Source organism: Cynocephalus volans, chromosome 6, assembly GCF_027409185.1.
Source record: "Cynocephalus volans isolate mCynVol1 chromosome 6, mCynVol1.pri, whole genome shotgun sequence".
Classification (NCBI taxonomy): Eukaryota; Metazoa; Chordata; class Mammalia; order Dermoptera; family Cynocephalidae; genus Cynocephalus; species Cynocephalus volans.
Window position 1 is genome coordinate 52,000,413 of NC_084465.1, and position 24,216 is coordinate 52,024,628.

General features: G+C 39.1%; 1 protein-coding gene across 1 annotated transcript in view; it reads left to right on the top strand.

The window, feature by feature from the left end:
* The window catches only part of PTPN12 (protein tyrosine phosphatase non-receptor type 12), a 106,013-nt gene that overhangs the window by 66,461 nt on the left and 15,336 nt on the right, over nucleotides 1–24,216 (top strand). Inside the window, exon 12 of the mRNA XM_063100405.1 lies at nucleotides 12,654–12,739. Coding sequence (XP_062956475.1) covers nucleotides 12,654–12,739 — 86 coding nt within the window. The remainder of the gene's footprint in view (nucleotides 1–12,653; nucleotides 12,740–24,216) is intronic.

The window sequence follows — 24,216 nt, forward strand, 5'->3', positions numbered from 1 at the left end:
ATTTAATGACTCCAATACAAGTTAAATAACATTATAAATAAAGGGTTGGTAAGAAGATCTTATGTCAAAAATTGTATAAGTTGTTATTGTTTCAAGTATAAATTACTTTTTAAAAAATTTACTGCATTGTTCTCTCTCCTCTTCCCTTTCATCTCCACCTAAGTAATTATAAGTTGATTCTATCTCAATTTTATTTTCTTCTTATATGTTTTTTTTTTATTTGTGGCTAGCCAGTACAGGATCCGAACTCTTGACTTATATGCTTTTTAATTAAACAGAATTATAGGCCACAATTAAGTCCCTTTTTTGGTGTGTTACAGTTCAATGTCATTCAAGCCTTAAAAAATCTTATTGGGTATTCAGAATTTTTTTTTTCCTTTATACAGTCCTTTATTCAATGCTTTATACAATGCCCGTACATTTTAAAACAATAGTGATGCATAATGTAGCTGAAGAACACGATCTTTGAAAACTGTAGGCACTAAAATACTAGCTTCCTAAGACACAGTTTTGTCATGTTCATGTTCATATTTCTTTTTTTTTCTTTTAATTTTAATTTATCGATATATAGTGTCCCTTTACCCATTCCTCCTTTTCACTTCTCCCTACCATCAACATTATATCTGTTCACTTGTCTTACCAAGTTCAAGGAATTGTTGTGATTGTTGTGTCTTCTTCTCCCTCCCCAACCCCCCCATTCATTTGTTTGTATATTTACTTATTCTTATTAGCTCTCAAATAAATGAGAACATGAGGTATTTCTCTTTCTGTGCTTGGCTTATTTCACTTAATATAATTTTCTCTAAGTCTATCCATGTTGCTGCAAATGGTAGTATTTGATTTTTTTTTTTTTTTAAATAGCAGAGTAGTATTCCATTGTGTAGATATACCACATTTTCCTCACCCACTCATCCAATGATGGGCATTTAGGCTGGTTCCAACTCTTGGCTGTTGTAAATAGTGCTGCAATAAACATAGGAGTACAGGTATCCCTTTGACATGATGATTTCCATTCCTCTGGGTGTATACCCAGCAGTGGAATAGCGCAGTCATATGGTAGATCTATCTGTAACTGTTTGAGGAACTCCCATACCGTTTTCCATAAAGGCTGCATAATTTTGCAGTCCCACCAGCAGTGTAGGAGGGTTCCTTTTTCTCCGCATCCTCGCCAGTATTTATCATTCTCAGTCTTTTGGATATTAGCCATCCTAACTGGAGTGAGGTGGCATGTGTAAGTGGTTTTGATTTTCATTTTCTGAATGCTGAGTGATGTTGAACATTTTTTCATGTGTCTGTTGGCCATTTGTATATCTTCTTTTGAGAAATGCCTGTTCAGCTACCCATTTTTTAATTGAGTTACTTGTTTTTTTGCTGTTAAGTTGTTTGAATCCCTTGTATATTCTGGATATTAATTCTTTGTCAGATGTATATTTTGCAAATATTTTCTCCCACAATGTTGGTTGTCTTTTTGCTGTTAATTGTTTCTTTTGCTGTGCAGAAGCTTTTTAGTTTGATATAATCCCATTTGTTTACTTTTCCTTTGGTTGCCTATGCTTTTGGGGTCGTATTCATAAAGTCTGTACCTGGAGTGTTTCCCCTATGTTTTCTTTATGGAGTTTTATTGTTTCAGGACATATATTTAATTCTTTAATCCATTTTGAGTTGCTTTTGGTATTTGGTGAGAGGTACAGGTCTAGATTCATTCTCCTCAATATGAATGTCCAGTTTTCCCAGCACCATTTACTGAAGAAGCAGTCTCTGCCCCAGTGTGTAGAATTGGTGCCTTTGTTGAAGATCAGATGTCTGTAGGTATATGGGTTTATTTCTGGATTCTCTATTCTGTTCCATTCGTTCATGTGTCTGTTTTTATGCCTGTTCCATGCTGTTTTGATTACTACAGCTTTGTAGTGTAGTTTAAAGTTAGGTAGTGCTATGTCCCCAGCCTTATTATTTTTTTGCTCAGGATTGCTTTGGCGATTCATGGTTTTTTTGTTATGCTATATGAATGTTGGGCTTGTTTTTTCCGTTTCTGAGAAAAATGTCATTGGAATTTTGATGGGGATTGCATTTATCTGTAGATCACTTTGGGTGGTACAGACATTTTCACGGTGTTAATTTTTCCAACCCAAGAGCCTGGGTTATCTTTCCATCTTCCTGTGTCCTCTTTAATATCTCTCAACTGTGGTTTTTAGTTCTTGTTGTAGAGATTTTTCACATCCTTGGTTGACTTTATTCTGAGGTAATTTATTTTTTTGGTGACTATTGTAAATGGGCTAGCTTTCTTCATTTCTTTTTCTGCTAGTTCATTCTTTGAGTATAAAAATGCTACTGATTTTCACGTGTTGATTTTGTATCTTACAACTTTGCTAAAATCATTTATCAACCTTTAAGATTTTTTTTCCGTAGAGTCTTTAGGCTTTTCTACATATAGGATCATATTATCTACATGTATTATCTACAAACCGGGACAGTTTGACTTTATCTTTTCTAATCTGTATGCCCTTTATTTCTTTCTCTTTCCTCATTGCTCTGGCTAGTACTTCCAACACTATGTTGAATAGGAGTGGCGGGAGTGGGCATCCTTGTCTTGTTCCTGTTCAGGATGATATTGGCAGTGGGTTTGTCATATATGGCTTTAACTGTGTTAAGATACTCCACCATACCCAGTTTATAGAGAGTCTTTATTATGAAGTAATGTTCAATTTTGTCAAATGCTTTTTCAGCATCTATAGAAATGATCGTGTGGTTTTTGTCTTTGATATTGTTGATGTGGTGTATCACATTTATTGATTTGCATATGTTGGACCAACCTTGCATTCTTGTGATCCCACTTGATCATGGTGTATAATTTTACGTATGTGTTGCTGTATTCTATAAGCTAGTATTTTATTGAGAATTTTTACCTCTATATTCATCAAAGATATTGGCCTTTTTCTTTTTTGTTGTTGTATCTTTGTCTGGTTTTGGTATCACAGTGATGTTTGCCTCATAGAATGAGTTTGGAAGAATGGCCTCTGTTTCAACTTTTTGGAGTAGTTTGCAGAGAATTGGTATTAATTCTTCTTTAAACGTTTAGTAGGATTCTGCAGTGAAGCCATTGGGTCCTGGGCTTTTCTTTGTTGGGAGACTGCTGATAAAAGCTTTAATCTCTTTGACTGTTATTGGTCTGTTCAGATTTTCTATATCTTTTTAGCTCAGTCTCGGTAGTTTTTGTGTGTCCAGAAATTTATCTGTTTCCTCCAGATTTTCAAATTTGTTGGCATGTAGTTGTTCATAGTAGTCTCTAATGATTCCCTGTATTTCTGAGGTATTGGTTGTAATATCACCTTTTTCATTTCTGATTTTTGTTATTTGGGTCTTCGCTCCTTTTTTTTGTTAGCCTTGCTAATGGTTTTTCAATTCTATTTACCTTTTTAAAAAGCCGACTTTTTGTTTCATTGATCTTTTGAATAGTTTTTTGGGTTTCTATTTCATTTAGTTTCTTCTCTGACCTTAATTATTTCTTTTTGTGGGCTAACTTTGGGTTTGGATTGTTCTTGTTTTTCTAAAGTTCTTTAAAGTGAAGTGTTAGATTGTTTACTTGCCATCTCTCCATTCTTCTGAAGTAAGCATTTAATGTGATAAATTTCCTTCTTAGTACTGCTTTTGCACTATCCCATGGGTTTTGGTATGATATATCATTATTTTCATTATTTTCAATAAATTTTTTGATTTCCTGTTTAATTTCTTCTTGAACCCATATGTCATTGAGTAGAATGTTGTTTAATTTCCATGTATTTGTGCAATATACAGAGTTTCATTTGTTATTGAGTACTAGTTTTAATCCATTGTGGTCTGGAAAACTACATGGAATAATTCCAATTGTTTTGAATTTGTTGAGATTTGATTTGTGACCTAACAAGTGGTCTATCCTGGAGAACATTCCATGTCCTGATGAAAAGAATGTATATTCTGAGGTTGTTGGACGAAATGTTTTGTAGATATCTGCCAAGTCCAACTGGTCTAAAGTGTTGTTTAGATCTTGTGTTTCTGTGTTGATTTTTTCCCGAGATGATCTGTCCAATGTTGAGAGTGGGGTTAGTGTCTGTCTCTTTCTTTAGGTCTAATAGTGTTTGCTTTATAAGTCTGGATGCTCCAATATTGGGTGCATATATATTTATGATATGTCTTCTTACTGGATAGATCTTTTTATCATTATATAGTGGCCTTATTTATCTCTTTTTATGGATTTTGGTTTAAAGTCTATTTTATTTGATATAAGAATAGCTACTCCAGCTTGTTTTTCATTTCTATTTGTGTGATATATCTTTTTCCATCCTTTCACTCTTAGTTTATGTGTATCTTTACAGGTGAGGTGAGTCTCTTGAAGGCAGCATATTGTTGGGTCCATATTTTTAATCCAGTCTTCAAGAGTTATTATTGAAAGGTGTTGATTTACTCCTGGCATTTTATTGATTTTTGTTTGGATGTTTTAAATATCTTTTGTTCCTTTCTTTCTGATTTTATCTTCTGTGTTTTTTGCTTTCTTAGGATGGTAAACTTTTTGTCTTTTTATTGTTATCATTTTTATTTTACTGGTGGGTTTTTTTCTTTCTTGAGTATTCATGGTAGTGATGGTTGTTTCTCGGGTACCAGACCCAGTACTCCCTTGAGAATTTCTTGTAAGGCTGGTCATATAGTAGTGAACTCCTACAGTTTTTGTTTGTCTGGGAAATATACTATTTGTCCTTTATTTCAGAAGGATAGCCTGCTGGGTAAAGTATTCTTGGCTGGCAATTTTTGCCTTTTAGTATTTTGAATATATCATCCCATTCTCTTTTGGCTTTTAGGGTTTCTGATGAAAAGTTTGATGTTAGTCTGATGGGGCTCCCTTATAGGCGACTTGATATTTCTGTCTTATAGCTTTTAAGATTCTCACTTTGTCTTTGAGTTTTGCCACTTTGACTGTAACACATCTTGAAGAAGACCTTTTGCGGTTGAATATGTTTGGGGATCTTTGAGCCTCTTGAATCTGAAGATCTGTATCTCTCCCTGTACCTGGGAAGTTTTCTGCTATTATTTCACTGAGTATGTTTTCAGTGCCATTTCCTTTTTCCTCCCCTTCTGCAATGCCCATGATTCAGATGTTTGAGCGCTTAAGGTTGTCTGTTATCTCTCTTAAATTTTCTTCAATTTTTAAAATTCTCTTTTCTTTTTTCATCTGTCTATGTTAAATCAGACTGGCCGTCCTCAAGGTCAGGAATTCTTTCTTCTGGTTGTTCTAGCCTGCTGGTTAAGTTCTCTGTTGTGTTTTTTATTCCATTGAATGAATCTTTCAGCTCTACAAGCTCTGCTATATTTTTTTTCAGGGCAATGATTTTTTTGTACATTTCCTCTTTTGGGTCCTGTATACTTTTTCTCATTTTGTTCTGTTGTCTCGCTGAGTCTTCTTGTATCTCATTTAGTTTCCTTAGAATTGTTGCTCGAAATTCCTTGTCCGTCTATTTAAAGCACTACCTGTTCTATAGGATCTAGAACTTGAGAGTTGTTATATTCCTTTGGTGGTGTCATACTTTCTTGGTTTTTCACATTTCTAGTATCTCTCCATTGGTGTTTAGTCATTGTGGCAGAGCTTTCACAGTCCATTCATTCCACCCTGGCGTCTGCAGCAGTGGCAGGGAGGTTTGCTGTCCCTCAGCTGCTTGTTGCTGCCTCGGGGCCTGGGGTCAGCAGATTGGACCTCTCGGGGTGGGGACTCACCTGGCCTGGATCCCATGGGGGCTGTCAGTTCAGCACTGCTGTCTTGGGGCCTTGGTTTTCAATATTTTGACCTGAGAAAAATGCTGTATTCTCATAGTGTTCTCATTTCTGTCTCTGTATTCTAACCAGTTCTCTTGTTTCCTTTCTATATGTAATTGCCTTGTCCCTGAAGGTGCTGAACTATTTTGGGTTTCTTTGGTAGAATTTCTTTACATCGTCATCATTGAACCTATAATATGTATCATGTGATAAACCAAGTATGAGGAAATGAGTTGCAAAATTTATAACTTTTGCTTTACTTTTTTCCCCTTTAAATGATTCTGTCAATTTTCCAGACTATTTGTGTGAAATTTCTTGGTTTTCCAAATGAGAGATTTGTTAAGAAATGCTGATCTCAATATGTTAAGATAATCTAATTTTGTCCATCGGTTTTAGGAACTGTGTATTTCCTTTATTAGCCAGGTAACAATTCAGGGTTTTAAGATTTATATATATGACCTCATTCTTATTTCTTCATTAAATAGGAATCATTGAGCAGCTAGGCCTTGTACGTTGCCATCTCTTTTTCCCTTTAGTTTAATTAAATCCTGTTTTAACCTGTTCTGAATCTAGCCAAACATTTTATAATATAAAATAGGATATTTATATATTATTTTGTATAACTTTATCTAAATTGAGAACTTTAATATTTCAAAAAGCTGAGTAGGCTATACATTTTTCTTTAAACTTTAATTGTAAAATACTTCCATTTTATTTCATAAATGCAAAGTTAATTTCTTTCTTTTTTTTTTTTTCCATGACCGGCGCTCAGCCAGGGAGTGCACCGGTCATTCCTATATAGGATCCGAACCCACGGCAGGAGCGTCGCCGCGCTGCTAGCGCAGCACGCTACCGAGTGCGCCACGGGCTCGGCCCCAAAGTTAATTTCAAAGTTAAGGATTTTATACTTGGAAAATACAGGTGTTTTTGACTACTATTTCCTATAAGTGAAAGATATATTCTTACACTTATACATTATTATATTATATGTTACAGTTTTAAAATGTATAGGAAATTATTTTATTATAATATGCATTGTTACATTTTTAAAAAGCTCTTAACTGTATTTAAATAATTTATAGAAAATGATGTGTGAAATATTGCATTGTTCTCTCTCTCTCTCTCTCTCTCTCTCTCTCTTTTTTTTTTTTTTAAAAAAAAGATGACCAGTAAGGGGATCTTAACCCTTGACTTGGTATTGTCAGCACCACGCTCTCCCAAGTGAGCTAACCGGCCATCCCTATATAGGGATCCAAACCCTTGGCCTTGGTGTTATCAGCACCACACTCTCCCAAGTGAGCCACAGGCCAGCCCTGTTCTCTCATTTTTAAGTCTGAAATCCACACTAGGATTATAATTTTGTCAAGGAGTGTTTGTGATGGGTCAGGGGTTTACAAATTGACTAAGGAATATGAGGGAAAAGAAATCATATATTGCCAGAGATGGGATGACGTAATACCCAATAGCATATAAGTGGTTACTTTAAACCTGCTTCTTATCTCATTACCTGGTGCATAGTAGACACACATTAAATGTTTGGGTGAGAGATACATATTTTAATGGATGAATGGATAAAAAAAGAGACGTATAGATTGTCACTTTTAATAACTTTTTCAATATTTTCCTCTTAAATATTGTTTTCTGGGAGCTTTTAAATATAGATGGTTGTTTTTATAGGATGGCTGTTTGTGGTTGAAGACTGTAAATCCTAGTTAGAGAAAATGTGGAATCTAAAAAATTGGGAAAATTTATTTTAGGACTGTATGATTGAGTAAAATGTTTTGAAATATGTACTCACCATACCATTCTGAAGCTATGCTATGAGAAACAGTAAATCTTCACTTATTATTCTCTGACAACTTAATTGAGAGGTAAATGTTTTTTAAAAATGCTCTATGTTCCAGAATTTTTGTAGAAATTTTAGTTTTAAGTACTAATTGGTAATATAAGACTGTACAATAAATGATATATGTTAGAGGTATCTACAACTAATGACTTCCCAGAGTAGATCTAAAGAAAAGTAATTCTGAATTCTGAGTCATATTGTGAGAATTGAGAAACACCTCAGTAAGTAAACATCTGTAAGGTGTATATGCATGCCTTTTTATCTTTTTTTTTTAAAGTTATTCTCTCTTGGTGTTAGGATTATAATTTATTTTTGTTTCTTCCTTGTGCTTTTCTGTAAAAAGTAAATTTAAAAAACAATGACCATGGATTGTTTTTGCAAATGAACAAAAAATAATTGAAGCCCAAACAATAATAGCGCAATTGGCTATGTGGAAGAATTAAACTGAGCTGTAACCTGAAAATAAGGGTCTGATTTCCCATGTGTCAATCCTTGGGCTGTGAGTGCAGGGTCTTGCCCTGATAAGTGTCACCATCCATCTTGGGGAGAGAATGTAAGTGCAGAGATAACTGTATTGCAAGGTCCCTAGGGTCCCAAATGTGGCAACTGCATCCTACACAACACTGTAAACTCCTGCGTGAAGAAGAGTTACCCTTCATAGCTACACACTGCTTAATTGCCAAGTGTAGCCCCCGAGCAACAGAAGTTGGAGTTATACCTTTTTATCTAGTATATAAAAGATACCATTATGACTGGCATTGTCAACACCAAGATTTTCAATTCTAGAATGACTGAGTAATAGTAATAATAGTTTTTGTTATGGTTCTTCTGTTGTGTTTTTGTTGTGCATTTTAGATGTAATATTGAGTTCCGAATGTTTTTTTCTCCAACATAATATTTATTTTTAAAGCACCCTGTTTTAGTATTTATTTTGTTCTGCAGCTGATAATATATCCTTAAGTATTTGATAATTAGGTTCTGATTTTTCTTTTGTGGCCTTTTATATAGTTCGGTTATATGAAAATATTGGTACACAAAATAACTTGAGCAAGCTCTGCTTGAAAAAAGAGAATACACTAGAACCTAATTTCCAGTGAGTTATTTAATCTCTAAAATTCCTTTTAATTTCAAAAGTTAGTGATTGCTTCAACTAGTAATGAAATCAGCTAAAGAGAGCTGATATATTAGGACAAAAGTGGGCTCAAAAACTGTAGGTAATAAAAGAGAGTCAGCAGATGTAAGAGTATAGCAAACGTTATTGTAAAAAAATACTACAGAATCCAAAAAGAACATTGTTCTGTTGCAAAGTTTGGTGACCAGTAGGTTTTGTTCATGTTGTTCAGGCAGTGGCTCTCTCTCGAGTTGCAGTTCTGCATTGCCACATTGATTCTTTTCATCATATAAAACTCAACATGCTCAGAAAGCTTATTTTCCCCAGAAGTTCTTCCTCCTTGGCTTGTTCTGTTAATGGCTCTGTCACTCTTTCACCCAGAATGAGGAATCCTTCATGACACCTTCTTTCCTTTGGTACATGTGGTAATTTGCCTACAAATGCCCTTAATTTTTCCTCTTCACTCCACTTATTCTTTCTCCTCTAACCCCCATTCTTTATTTTATTTAATTTTTTTGTCAAAACCTTATCCATCCCTCAGTGCCATTCTATATCCTACCTTAATGTTCTCAACTTCTCAGTATCTCAGTTATATTCTTATTATTCTCAACTACATCTCCTTCCTCTGATTTTATAACTTCATAGTATTGTTATTACTCTTTTACTTGTTTGGTATTACTAGACTATATCTTTAAGTACCATGTTCTTTACATTTTTGTATCCTCTCTATTGCTGACTTTGTTCATTGCATTTCACAATGCCTTACCATTAGTTCCAAAATCCAAAATGCTCTGAAAACCTAGTTTTTGGGTTTTTTTTGTTTTTCTTTTATTATACATACATGTGGGGTACAACGTTGATTTTCAATAATTGTGTACAATGCCTGGTGGTTAGATCAGTATAATTAACTTATTCATCATTACGATACACAATCATTCTTTGTATCCATTGACCAATTTCTCATTAGCTCCCCTCCCTCCCCCCTCCTCTCTTTTTCTACCTCTAGTTTTCTAAAAGTTCAACGTATTACTGATTGTTGTTTCTTTCTTTCTCTCTGTCTCTTTTTATTGTTTGTTTATGGATTCAGTTCCTGGTTATGAATGAGAACATGCGGTATTTTTCTTTCTGTTCCTTGGGTTTTTTCACTTAGAATAATTTTCTCCAGGCTCATCCACGTTGCTACAAATGATAGAATTTAATTCTTTTTTATGGCTGAGTAGTATCCCATTGTGTATATATACCACAATTTCCTTATCCAGTCAGCCATTGATGGACATTTAGGTTGGTTCCATTGCCTATCTATTGTAAATAGAGCTGCATTAAACATGGGAGTGCAGGTATCCCTTCAACCTGATGTTTTCCAGTCCTCTGGATATATCCTCAGTAGTGGGATTGCTGGATCATATGGAAGTTCTATCTGTAGTTGTTTAAGGAAACTCCATGCTGTTCTCCATAATGGCTGTACTAATTTACAGTCCCACCAACAGCGCAGGAGGTTTCCTCTTTCTCCACATCTTCGCCAGCATTTGTTATTCTCTTTTTTATAATAGCCAGTCTGATTGGGGTTAGGTGATATCTCAGAGTAGTTTTGATTTGCATTTACCTGATGATTAGTGATGTTGAGCATTTTTCATATACTTATTGGCCATTTGTATATCTTCCTTTGAGAAATGTCTATTCAGCTCCTTTGCCCATTTTTTAATTGGATTATTTGGTTTTTTGCTGCAACATTAGCTTTTCGTATATTCTGGATATTAATCACTGATCAGATGCATAGTTTGCAATTCTGCATAGTTCCCATTCTGTAGAATGTCTTTTCACTCTATTTATTGTTTCCTTTGCTGTGCAGAAGCTTTTTAGTTTGATATAATTCCATTTGTTTATTTTTTCTTTTATTGCTGTCCTTTGGGGTCTTATTCATAAAGTCATTGCCCAGTCCTAAATACTGGAGCATTTCTCATATGTTTTCTTCTAGGAGTTTTAAAGTTTCAGGCCTTGTATTTGTCTCTAATTCATTTCAAGTTGATTTTGATATATGGTGAGAGGTACAGATCAAGTTTCATTCTTCTACAAATGGATATCCAGTTTTCCCAGCACTATTTATTGAAGAGGTAGTCTTTTCCCCAATGTATGTTCTTGGAGCCCTTGTCAAAGATCAGTTGACTGTAAACACATGGGTTGATTTCTGAGTTCTCTATTCTGTTTCATTGGTCCACGTGTCTGTTTTTATTCCAGTACCATGCTATTTTTGTTACTGTATATTTGTAAGTTTGTTTGTTTTATTGTTTTTGTGAATTTGATATTATATTCATTTGGCAGCAAAACCTAAGTTGATATGACGTGAAGTTACTTACGTTGTATTACAAAAAATAGCTGCGTTTTGTAGGTTAGAAACTATTCATAGAAGCAATTTTATATGGTTCACCTTTAATTTTTATTAAACTAGTTAATGCAAATATGTACAGATTTTGTTACAAAATATTAATGAGAGTTATTGGAGTATGGTTTTGTGATTAATGAAAATAATAAGCAAATGAATCAGTATATGTCACTTGTTGTTATGATGCAGTGTCTCAATTCTGGTGGTGGCTGAGCACCTAAAACTGTTGTGACTAAAAGTCCTGATTTGCCTAAGTTTATACTTGTGGTCTAGGTGTAATAATTAATAGTGCTCCTCTTCATTCTCCAAAGAGCCCTGATTTGGACAATAAATTATATATGGTTACCCTTCCTATAGCAGATATCCCTTCAACAGATGCCTCTATTATGGTAGGTGACTTTAATTAATGATGAACACTCCTAGTCTTAGGATTTAACTCTTGTTCTGGTCAGGTAGTTAGATATGTAAAGCTCTTCTAATCCATCAGATTATATATCAGGAGATAGGGTGCACTAAAAATGGATGGAAGTTGAAATCTCTATTTTCTTTAGTTGGAAATACTTGAAATAACAGTTATAAAGACAAAGAAGGTACCATGGTACTCATGGTAGAAGTGCATTTTGATTAAAAACAACAACAACAAAACACAGCTACAGTTTCAGACCTTCTTAATTTATGGAATATGCAAAGATGGCTTTTTCTGAAATTATCTGCAATGTGGGCAAGGTTGAATATTATTCCTGTCTTTTGACCCAGAATTAGCATAGCCTAGCTAGATAAATATGAAGTGAAACTAATTCAAGGCAATATTTTATATAGTAATTTCACAGCTCCTGTATTTGCTGTTCTAAACCTAAGATTCTTATAGCTGTATTAACTCTTGAGCATCATTGGTAATGGTGTCATTGGTCTTTGTGACCAGCAAAAACCAAGGACATCCCTGGATGGGCTCTCCCTGCCTTTCTTTGGGTCCATTTGGTTCGTCAGTAATAGGGGGGCTATATTCCCAAGGGAGTAGGGCACTCCACATGGTGACAGAGGAAGGGTGGGGCAAGGAATGACTGAAGTGACTCCTGGGACCAATTTAAAAGTACTAGGTAGTAATGGGGAGTCACAATAAAGCAGTTCAAAAGAAGATGGGAAAAGTGAAAGATATAAGCTGTATTTTGTTGGCTTTTTTCCCTCTCTGCACATACTAAATTTCTAGTGGTAGCAATCCCTGGGGAGAAGGCTACCTCTTTAATCTTTATTTTCTTGGGAGATATGTTCTTTTACAGTACCATGTGTTGAAATGCTACTGTACACAATTGATCTTTCAGTAACTAGGATGGGCTGGTTTTTTTCTTATAAATCTCTCCGATTGAAGTTTGGTCCTTCCGGTTAAAATATAAAGCCAGTGAATATGACCCATTTTGTTACTTGGAAAAATTGGCATTGTTCTAAGAATTCAAAAGCCCAGAAATGATTTATTTGAAACTTGAGGAAGGAAAATGATTTTTCTCCTAACTTTACTCAAGTATTTTTTTTTCCCTTGGCAGAATGAAATTAACACTGAAAATATAATCAGCTCCATAGATCCTGAAAAACAAGATTCTCCTCCTCCAAAACCACCCAGAACTCGCAGGTATTTTATATCTTTGAACATTTCCTTTGAAAGGATACTTTTATTTTACTCACTGTTAATTAAAATAGCTTCTGAATATTTCTAAGCTACTTTTATAACTTTATCATTCTTTTACGATGTAGCATATGTGTGACAACTGATTTATTACTGTTGTACTAAAATTTTTGTTTCATTTTGGATAAAATTTCAGTAGTGCACTGTACCAGAGCAGTGGGCACAATCATGAATTGATCATAGCTCATGTTTTGGTACATGGTACAACTAAAATTTTAGTTATTCTAAAAATTTTGATTTTCTCTTGATGACTGAACAAGTAATATGCTTGCCAAAAATTGTATGCATGTTGAAGCAGTAATATGAAAATGTTTAACAACATTACTAGCAAAGATAGGTTTATTTCTCTCCGGTTTTTCTTGCTTTCATACCAGTTCATGTATAATAATTAAAATCACATATATCCCTGTCCCTTTTTTTCCCTCCTTTCTCTTTCAGGGTAGCAGCTAGGTCAGTTATGTGGTAGTATGGAAAGAATATAGAGTCAGAAGGATATAGTTTCAAATCCTTTTCAGCCATTTAGCTCTGGGATTATGAGTAAGTCACTTTAATCCTTGGGGGACTGTTTGTTTAAGTATTGTCTTAAGGATTGAATAAAACTGTCAGGATATTTTATAGCGTTTTTTCTTGCACATAGATCTGCCCAAACTGGTTGACCTTCCCACGAAGTAGGATTCTTTTATACAGGGTTCACGAATTCTTTCCTCCTTAAAAGTTTGGTAAAAGTTGACTAAAGCTGGGTGAGGTGGCTAGAGTTGGGTCTTGGCATTGAGTTGCTAATTGCCAAGAGATTACCTTAATGAGATCATCCCTCTTTGCAAAAGAAAAAGCATGCAACTTTTCTCCTTAACTAAAGGTTTGGTCAGAATCCCTGAATTCCTCAGGAGCAATTTATTTCGTCTCAGTTTTGACCATGCAATGTTCTAATTGCCTATGAAGGCATCTTCTAAGTACAGAAAGAGGCACCCAGTATACCTTGTCGTATTAGTTCATTTTCTGTTGCTTATAACAGAATATATGAAACTGGGTAGCTTATAAGAAAATGAAACTTATTTCTTACAGTTTTGGACACTGGAACTCCAAGGTTCAGGGAACACATTTGGTGAGGATCTTCTTGGGAGGGGGATTTATAAAGATTCCCATGGCGACCTGGGGTATCACATGGCAAGAGCTCTTCAATGTGTTCATTTGCTGTCCTTATAAAGCCATGAGTGCCACTACTGTGACAACCCACTAACCCTCCTAACCCATTACTCCATGAGTGGATTAATCCATTCACAAGGGCACAGTCATCAAGATCCAATCACCTCTTAAATGCCCCACCTTTCAACACTGCCATGTTCTGATTTCCCACCATCTTACCACTGTTAACGGAGGACCAAGCCTCATTGAGTTTTGGGGGGACATTCAATCCATAGCACCTACTATAAAGAGGATTTTTACATTGGTAGGTCTCATTTCAAATTTTAACGTCAGTATTTACCAATTGAATTAACTTGAATAAGCTACTTCTCTGAAAATTCTTTACCTCACTGTATTGAGATATAGTACTATGAGCATTTTCAGTAATGTTAACAATTGATAATAATATTTATAAAGCATGTAGGTACATGTTAAGATATAGTGGTTATAGTCCCTGGAACACCTCTGCATACTTCTCTAAGATCAGGAAGCCTATATATATATTTGAGGTTAGGTCTCAGCATTTAAATACTCAAGATATTAATTGTGCTAACAAACCTTCACAGTAGTACTTTTTTGTTGGAGTTCCACTTTGTTATCTAACAAAATTGACATTTTACCCTCCTGTGGAAGGTAGCCAGTTGAAACCTGTAGACTGTTAGTTCTCTAACTTCTTCAGTTCCACGTAAGAGTTCTAGGGTCCTGAAAGAAACTACTGGCCTTAAAGGAAATTAAGGAACCTGCTATTGCTCCCTAATATCTTATACTTTGGTTTTTCAGATTGAGCCAATGTAGAGGTTCTCAAAGTGTACGCCGATACTTATGATTTATATGTTCTTCTACTTCTAACAACATATAGTGATGGCGTCTTCCTAATTTTACAAGAAAAAAGATGAATTGAATGTTTTAAATTTTAAGCCTTTCTCCTATACCTTTTCAAAAGTGTGACTCCTGTTATTCTTTAATAAGCAAAAAGATAATAAAGAAGTAGCAGATGAGTATTAACAGAAAAACATTCATTCAGCTCAAGACAGGTTTTTATTGGGTATGTGTGCTATAAGTTTTATGTATGTGTGATTTTATATTATATGCACAGGTCATCTTATTTCTTCATGCAGTGGAGTCAACTGCCAGAATTTTGTGTTCCACAAATACCTGAGACTTCTAAGTTGGAATGAGTTTTAGAACTGTTGTAAAGTGTTACAACATAACTGAAAATAAAATCATAAAATCATAAGATTGATAAAAAAAAAATAGACCGTTTTTACTTTTTTCACTATAATAACTGAAAGGTGGAGTCCACACCAGTTGACGATCCACCGGAGAGGGCTCGTTTATTAGGCGGCACACACACATATATATAGGGCTTCTAGGGAAGGCTGATTGGCTTAAAATACACTCCCTACTTAGAGGGCAACCAGCGCCATGATGAGGTGTGGCCAAGAAGGACTTATGTGATCAGGGTGTGATCCCTTGGGGCATTTGGGTTCTTACATTCCTCCTTTTTCTTGTTTTAGGAAAGGGGACATTGAAGTCATCGAGCTACTTCCTGCTGAACTGGGGCGTTGTGGGGGGGGCAAAGGGAGGAAGGTACATAAATACCCATTATGAAACCCCAAAGGAGGGTGGAGAAACAAGTAATTTCAAAAGGGGAAAAGTCCATAAACGTTCCTTGAAGCCACAAGTCGAATATGCATCGGTTCCATTGTTGGTAGTTGGAGACTGGAGGGAGCAGCCAGGCGTCGGTGGCAAGGACGTGTAGGAATGCGTTTCCTCTGTAAGGTGGTGTCTCTTCAGCATCGGCTGAGGCGCTCACGAGATGAGGCGGGGGTTTCATCAGTACCTAGAAGCTGGTAGTTTCTAAGCAAAAGCTGGTTAAAGGCCTGATTAGAGATTTTTCCCACTTGGGTTTGAAGAAACCTAATGATGCAGGGCAAGAAAAGGCAGGTTATGAGGATAATGATTAGAGGTCCCAAAATGGGCCAAATCCAAGTTAGGATAGGGTTTAAGATAAAAGAAGAAAAGGGGTTAGAACTGGATGTGGTTTGTAGGCTGGAAGCTAAAGTCGGTGAGTTTGATGATGTTTGTTTCTACTAGACCGAATTCATTGATATAATAACAGCATTCTTCCCCAAGGAAGATGCAAGTACCTCCTTTTTCTGCACTGAGGAGGTCTAGTGCTCTACGGTTTTGGAGGGTGACCTGAGCTAAAGAGGTAATTTGTCTCTGTAGAGAGGAAAGAGATTCGGCAGTGGAGGTCAGAGCCCCTTCAAGTTTAGCATTTATGTCTTCACCGCCCATAAATTGTGTCCTAAGGCTCCTCCCGACATGCCGGCTCCGACCGCTGATGTTGTTAGGGAAATACCAACCATGATCGGGAGGAAGGCGACCCTTTTTTGCCTTGAGGGGGGATGAAGAAGATGGAACAGTTCTGAACTGGTGTACAGAGTGAGTTGAGGGACGATGGTGACAAGAAGGCATGGGGCAGTAAGATTAGGCAGGATGGAGGTAGAGAGGGTTCCATTGCACCAGAAGAAAGAGCCTGGTGGGGTGACAGTGTGGTTATAAATGGTTGAGGAAGGGAAGCGTTTAAGGGGACGGCCGCCAGGAGCAGTCGCATGAGAGAAAACAATTTCCGGGAGAGAGAGAGAGAAAGATGAGTGTTTCAGAAATGATCTATTGCCAGGTGTAAATGGGTGACCCTGGGGAGCTAGCAGAGGGGCCTGAAAGCTCCCTGGGTGAAATGAAAAGCCAAGGAGAAGGTTCATGTCTCTGGAATTGGGGGTAAGGCTGAGGTCCGGGATAGGCAGAGTTTGAAAGGGTCGGTAGGATGAGGGATACACTTAAAAGAATGGTGTGTTAAGTTCTTTTGCAGCTTGTTATTGGAGTTCTCGGTGGCCGAGGGCGGATCTTGAGTGTAAGGCTTCAGCCTAGAAATATGAATCCATGGAGTAACATGATTACCTGGCAGGGCAAGTTTAGCAGCAGTTGGAGTGCAAAGGATGACAGGACATGGGCCTTCCCACTTCGGGGTTAGGGGGGTTTTGGGTTCCAGGGAAGTGTAGAATACTAATTGGCCTGGGCTGAGTGAAAGGTTATTTTTGGAAAGTGACGGATCTGAAAGTAGCCGGTCCTGGTACTTCCATAATTCGGTGCAAAGGTGGGAGAGCAAGGGTAAGGCCATGGTGGGTGGTATGGGTCCTTCAGTTGCTGTGATACCTGGGGGTAGGAGGGGCCTACCATACATGACTTCAAAAGGGGAAAGATTGGAGGGCTTTTTTTGTGAGAGCTCTGGTCTTGAGTAGAGCGAAAGGTAGAAGACGGACCCAATCAAGGTGTAACTCTAGAGACAATTTAGTTAGTATGGTTCTCTCTACCTTTCCAGATGCCTGAGGTCGGTAAGGGCAATGTAGGTGCCAGGGGAGAGAGAGTGACTGGGAGAGTTTTTGTATTATCTGGGCGGTAAATTCAGGACCGTTGTCAGATTGAATGGAAGTGGGCATCCCAAATCGTGGGATGATTTGGGAAAGGAGAGTCTGGGCTATGGTGGAGGCCTTTTTATTGGATGTTGGGAATGCCTCTACACATCCTGAAAAGGTATCAACAAACACCAAGAGGTATTTGAGGTGCCAGACAGAAGGCATGTGCGTAAAATCGACTTGCCAGTCGGCCGCAGGTTTGAGACCTCTGGGTCGGTGGGAGGGGTATGGCCCAGGTTTGAGAGGGGTGTTAGGATTGGTACGCTGGCAGATTGTGCATGAGGAAGAAATTTTTGCAAGAGGGCTTTGTCAGAAGGGGTGACTGAGAAGAAGGCTTGTAAAAACTGGGATAAAGCTTGGGGGCTAGAGTGAAACAGGTCATGGAGCAAGCGAAAGAGAGAGGACTTATCATCATTAGGTGGTTGAGGCTGAGAGGGTGTCTGTGAACCTTGGGAGCCGTATGGAAGTTGGTTTTGTGTCTGTGGGTGACGTTCCGCCGTGCGTGTGGCGAGGTCAGCCTTACAATTCCCGCGAGTGATTGGGGAATCGTCCCTCTGGTGGGCTCTGCAATGAATGACTCCTAATTCACAAGGTAAATGGGATGCCTCAATTAATGTGGAGATTAAAGCTGAGTTGGTGATTGTGTTACCCTTGGTGTTAAGCAGACCACGTTCTTTATATGGCGGCATGAGAGAAGTATATGAAAGACATATTTGGAGTCAGTGTATAAGTTAAGAGTTCTTCCTTCAGCTAGAACGCAGGCTCGCGTGGCGGCGATAAGTTCGGCCTGCTGGTTGGTAATACCCTTGGGTAATGGTTGGGCCTCCATAACCGAATCAAGGGAGACTATGGCATACCCTGCGTAATGAGTGTTTCCTTCCCTGAATGAGGACCCATCCGTGAACCATGTGGGATCAGCGTGAGATAGAGGTCCCTCAGTGATGGAAGAGCGGTAAGGTATAAAAGTTTGAAGGCTTTCTATGCAGCTGTGCAAAGGGGTGTTGGGGGAATCTGGTATAGGCAGTAGGGTGGCCGGATTTAGGGTGGGCAGGTAGTGAAGGATAGGGCAGGATTTTCCAGAAACGAGGATAGGAGGGTTAGGATTCTGGAAGGTGGGAGGGATTGGAGAGCCTTATAGGTAAGGAGGTCTTTGAGGCGATGTGGTGAGAGAATGGTGAGAGGTGCCCCAAATGTTAATTTGGATGCCTCCTTATGCAGTAACTGCCCTGCTGCCAGGGCTCTTAAACAGGGTGCCCAGCCTTGTACAGTGGGGTCCAATTGTTTTGATAGGTATGCTACGGGGGCAAAGGAGGGGCCATAATTGTGTCCTAGAATGCCCAGAGCTTGTCCCGTATTTTCATGAACATAGAGGATCTGAGAAATGAGTGGGGTATGGATTTGATACAAGGGGGGTGAATGGGAATGACAGCGGCGTTAACTAGGTGGAGATCTTGGACGAGATGAAAGGCACCATTAGGTTTTTTTTACAGCGAGTATGGGAGTATTGAAAGGGGAGCGAGTGGGACGGAGATACCCTTTTTAAATAGGTACTGAATGATGGGGCTTAACCCAAGGAGGGCTGTTGTGGTTAATGAATACTGAGCCTGACAAATATATTTGGAAGGGTCTTTTAGTTTTATGCGTACAGGGGAACACTGGGCCAGAGCAGGGCTGGCAGAGTCCCAAACTGTGGGGTTAACAGGGTGTGTTAAGAGGGGTGGGATTAGTAGGATCTTGGGCTTGAACTAGCGCTAGGAGGAAGGAAACGGGGGAAGAGGAAGAGGACCAGGGGCAAAGTAATGGAGACTTGAAGCCGTGATAGAATGTCCCAACCCAACAAGGGGACGGGGCATTGTGGCATGACTAGAAAGGAATGGGAGAAAACGGATTGAGTGCCTTGAAGGCAGCAGGTCAAAAGAGGGGTTTTTGGGGAAAGATTTGTTTACCTCCTACCCGACTATAGGAGAGCTGCTGGAGGTGGTGGGGCCTTTATGTTCCCTTAAGACCGAAAAGGTGGCTCCAGTGTCCAGGAGGAAAGATATTGGGTGGCCGTCCACAACCATGGATACCCTGGGCTCCTGCTTTGTTATAGAGATGGTCGGGAAGGGCCCAAGGCTCCTTCAGTCCTCCTCAGCGAGGCCCTCCAAAGGTGGTGTCCACAATTCAGGGGACTGTGGGGCAGTTGGTCCCTCACCCCTTCGGGCGAGGGGGCAATCAGATCCCCAATGTCCCTTCTCGCATTTTGGACAAGGAGTGGTGGGTGGCCTGGGGGTGGGGCAAGCCCTTGCCCAATGCCCTTCCTTTCCACATTTAAAGCAGGCTCCAGGTGGAGGCTTAGAGGTGGAGGCTGTGGGAGGGTGCCCAGGGGGTTTGATAAGCCGGGCCAACATCTGGAAGTTGGCGTGGTCGGCCTTTTGTTTTCGACGTTCCTTTTCCTCCTCCCGATTATGAAAAACCTTGAAGGCCACTGACAGGATTTCAGTCTGAGGGGTTGCAGGACCCTGCTCTAATTTTTTAAGTTTAGTTTTAATGTCGGGGTAGGATTGGGCCAGGAAATAGGTCCAATTATTAAGCAAGAGGCAAAACGGTCTCGAGCCTGGATTCCCTGGGCTGTTATAATCCCAATTAGGTTCCTGTTCTGGGACTGCTTGGGGGCCTGGCGGGTGATTCGGATTGGTACGATGGGTGTCAGTGGCATGGGTTAGGGCTGTATCCCAGACCCTGCGGCGTTCCTCGGGGAGGAGGGTATTGGCTAGGAGCATGAAGATGTCATGATGTGTGAGGCTGTAGGCCTGCAGGATCCATTGGAATTCTTTAATGTAGGTGGTAGGGTCGGTAGAGAAAGAGCCTAGTCTTTTTTCTAATTCCATAAGGTCAGCTAGGGAAAAGGGAACATGGACCCTAACTACTCCTTCAGCCCCAGCTATCTCACGTAGTGGGGCGATTGTTAAAGGGGCGGGGGGAGGTAACGGGTGAAAGGGGGGCTTAGTGGGTCAGGAGTAGGTGAGGGTAAAGACGGGGGAGTGGATGGCGCAGGAGGTGCAGAAGGTGACGCGGATGACGGGGGAGGAGGAGCGGACGCCGGAGGCACTGGGGGAGGATGAGGTCGGTAGGGTGGGGGTTCATCAGCAGGGTCGAAGGTGGAAGAATCGAGGGGTGACTGTGAAGAGGGTTTACAGGCTAAAAGGACTTGAGAGGGAGCACAGGAGGAGCAGAGGGCAGGGTTCTGAGCCAAGAGGCGAAAAGCCTCGATGTAGGGGATCTCCTTCCATTTTTTTAGGCGCTGGCAGTAGTTAGAGGTCTCGTAGAATGTTAGGATCTAGTGTGCCCTCAGGGGGCCATGTGTTTTGATTATCTAAAGGATAATAAGGCCAATCTTGTGTACAGAATTTGGTGAGGAGTTTGGGCTCAGTATCCGGCCTGAGGGAAAGGTTGGTGAGGTCATTGAAGTGGAGAGTCCCCTAGGGAGGAGGAGGAAGCGCCCATTCTGGTCTCTTAATGGGAATTTAGACAGAAATCGGACAGAGATTTAGTGATAGGACAGATCCTTCGGCTGGTTGGGAAAGGTGGGATCCTAGAGGGCGTCCCCAGTAGGTCATGTCAGTCCCGGCAGGTTCAGGTACGAACCAGGAGGAGAGAAGGGAGGTGTGGGTCGTTACTCAGACCTCTACTTCTCTAGGGCAAAAGCCCAGTGCCTGAAGGAACCTAGCGCCAGGATTTTCTGGTCAGGTCCCGGACCCGGGAAGTGGAGAGAAGAGAGTGGTGGACAGGAGGGTGAAGGAGAGAACAGAATGGGGCTTTTAACCTCTAAAAATGAAAGTAAAAGTTTACTGGGGCTTTGTAACCTGTTACAGTTTGGGAATTTATTGTGGTCGTGAAGACCGTGGTGGGGTGGGGTATGGGCGTTAGGGGCTACCAGATGATCTAGACTCCCTGTGGTAGCCTGAAAAAGGGCTGGTGCCCTTTTGGAAAGGGGACTTACCTAATGATGAGCCGGTGGTGAGTGGAAGGAGCCAGCGCCGAAAAGAATGGACGAGGGTGGACCATCAATGGTGAGCGGTGGAAGGGAGGCCGGTCCTGGCGGGACAGAGTTCCTGAGGGGCGACTCGAAAAGTGCTGCCGCTGAGATTTGAAAAGTGTTACGGCTCTAGGGAGCCCTGAGGGGCGGCTCGGAAAGTGTTGCCGCTGCGATCCGAAAAGTGTCGCCGCTCGAGAGAAGCCCCGTCCCGGGTTTCAGCACCAAATGAAAGGACGAGTCGACACCAGTTGAGTATCCACCAGAGAGGGCTCGTTTATGAGGCGGCACACACACATATATATAGGGCTTCTAGGGAAGGCTGATTGGCTTAAAATACACTCCCTACTTAGAGGGCAACCAGCACCATGATGGGGTGTGGCCGAGAAGGACTTATGTGATCAGGGTGTGATCCCTTGGGGCATTTGGGTTCTTACAATAACAGTGAACAGGTTAATTGGTTGTTTACAGTACATGTTATTGGAGAAAGAATCCAGAGAGGAAGGCTCACATTTGTTATATTAGAATTAATGTCATATGCTTTTGAATTATAAAATACTTAAGGAAATTATACTGTAGATTTTGAATAACAGATTTCACTTTCTGTTTTTAATATATACTTTGTTAAACTAATAATATTCTCTGTAATCTATTCACTAACACGAGCACTTTAGAAGTATACCTTATTAGCTATTTCTATAAACTGTCAAGAAATTTATTAGGGAGACACAAATGTGTGCCTTAGTAAATTTCTCCTAACCTAGTTAGTATTTCAGAGACAGTGACAATACGCTTGATGCTTTCTTCCAATGCTTCTCTATTCAAACAGTTTTAAGTAGGAATAAGATTGTGACGAAGACAGAATGTGGTTCTGCTTTAGACATTTTGATGTCTGGGCTAGAGACAAAGATTTATTGAAGGTTCAGTATATAACTAATAATAGAAGACTTGGGCATGGATAAAATCTTTCAGATTCTGGTTCTGATATAACAAAATACCATGGAGATTATCCTTATAAACACTAAAATTTATGAAGAGCAGACTAAAAGAAAGCTATAAAAAAGAGAAAAAGGGCAGCAGGTGCCATGTCCATCCACAAAGGTGGCAAGAAACAGCCCAAGGAGATGGATGAGGAAGATAAGGCTTAAAAACAGAAACAAAAAGAGGAGTAGAAAAAACTTGAAGAACTGAAAGCAAAAGCCAAGGGGACGGGCCCTTTGGCTACAGGAGGAATTAAGAATCTGACAAAAACTAAGCTGTTCCTTGTGCCTGAGGCGATGGTGATTCTTGATTCCATTCCTATTTAAATGTCTAGATTCCGTGTCTAGAATCTAGATTCTAGGTTCCCTGCCGTAACATCTTTTGCCCCCTATAGGTAGAGTGAAGTGTTATCTTGGAGCCTCTTGTACATTTAAAAATAAACTTTTGATTTAAAAAAAAAAAAAAAAAAAGAAAGAAAGGAAAAACAAAAATGATCAAGGATAAAGGAAAAGCAGGAAACAGTAATGTTAACAGAGTTCTTGAAAGAGAGAGATTTGTTATCTGGCAGAAATATACATCAGTATCTACTCTCTTTAAGTGTTGCCTGGGAGAATGAACTGGAATTTCAGACCTTTCCTGTTGAGGGTATTCTAAGATGTATAGCTCCTAGAATATCCTAGATAGGTGAGAGCATTTGTGGGGTTAAGTTCTGTTCAAATAGAGGCATTTGAAGTACCTGATTTGGGTAACTCTCAAATTTCCCAGGATGTGGTGGAAAATTGGTGACCTAGAACCTTGGGAAAATGGCAAGTATAGAAGATCAGGTGATGGGAGAAATCCATATCACACAAAACAGATATTATTCTACTTCACTGTTTTTTCTGTTTAAAAAAATTCTTTGTTTCTTTTTGAAATATTGTTTTCCTTTTGTTGATTTTCTTTTTAAAACAGCTATATTAAACCCAAGTAAGTTGCCTCAAAACAGTAAATTTATAAAAAAAGAGGAGCAAAGTGCCTGGATAAAAGTAGAAGTATCAGTAGCTCTCCTATAAGTCATCCAAATAGGAGATGAAGAGATGAAAAGAGAGATCCCTTTCAGGACATAAAATACCTGAAAATAACCTTACCTAAGTAGAAGGTAGAACGTTAAATAGAAATGTATTCATTTGCATTAATGAAAAATTTTAATTCTTGTTTGGAAAAGTTAAATGTAATTTAGCTTTTAAATAAAATCTGTTACTGGTAACAGAATATATCAGTTGATGGATTTGAATAGGCAACAAGGGAATAGGTCCTATTACAAATGAATCTAATATATGCTAAATAGGATGAAAGAAAAGAGTTATTAAGTCACATTGTAATATATTAACCATCTGGGTGTATTAGTCCATTTCTGTTGCTTATAACAAAATACACGGAGCTGGGTATTTTATAAAGAAAACGAAATTTATTGCTTACAGTTTCTGAGGCTAGAAAGTCCGAAGTCCAAGGAACATATCTGGTGAAGGCTTTCTTTGGTGGTGACTTCAGTGATGGCAGGGTATCACACTGCAAAAATGGTGGAGCAGAGAGAGAGCAAGACAGACTCTCCTCTTCTTTTAAAGCCCTCAGAACCATGCCCCTTACCACCATTTTTATTCCATTCACTACTGCATGGTCCTACAGTCCAATCACCTCTTCAAAGGCTCCACCTTTCAATTCCATAATAGGATTTCCCATCCTCTTAACAGTCACAATGGGGGCTAAGTTTCTAATACATAAAACTT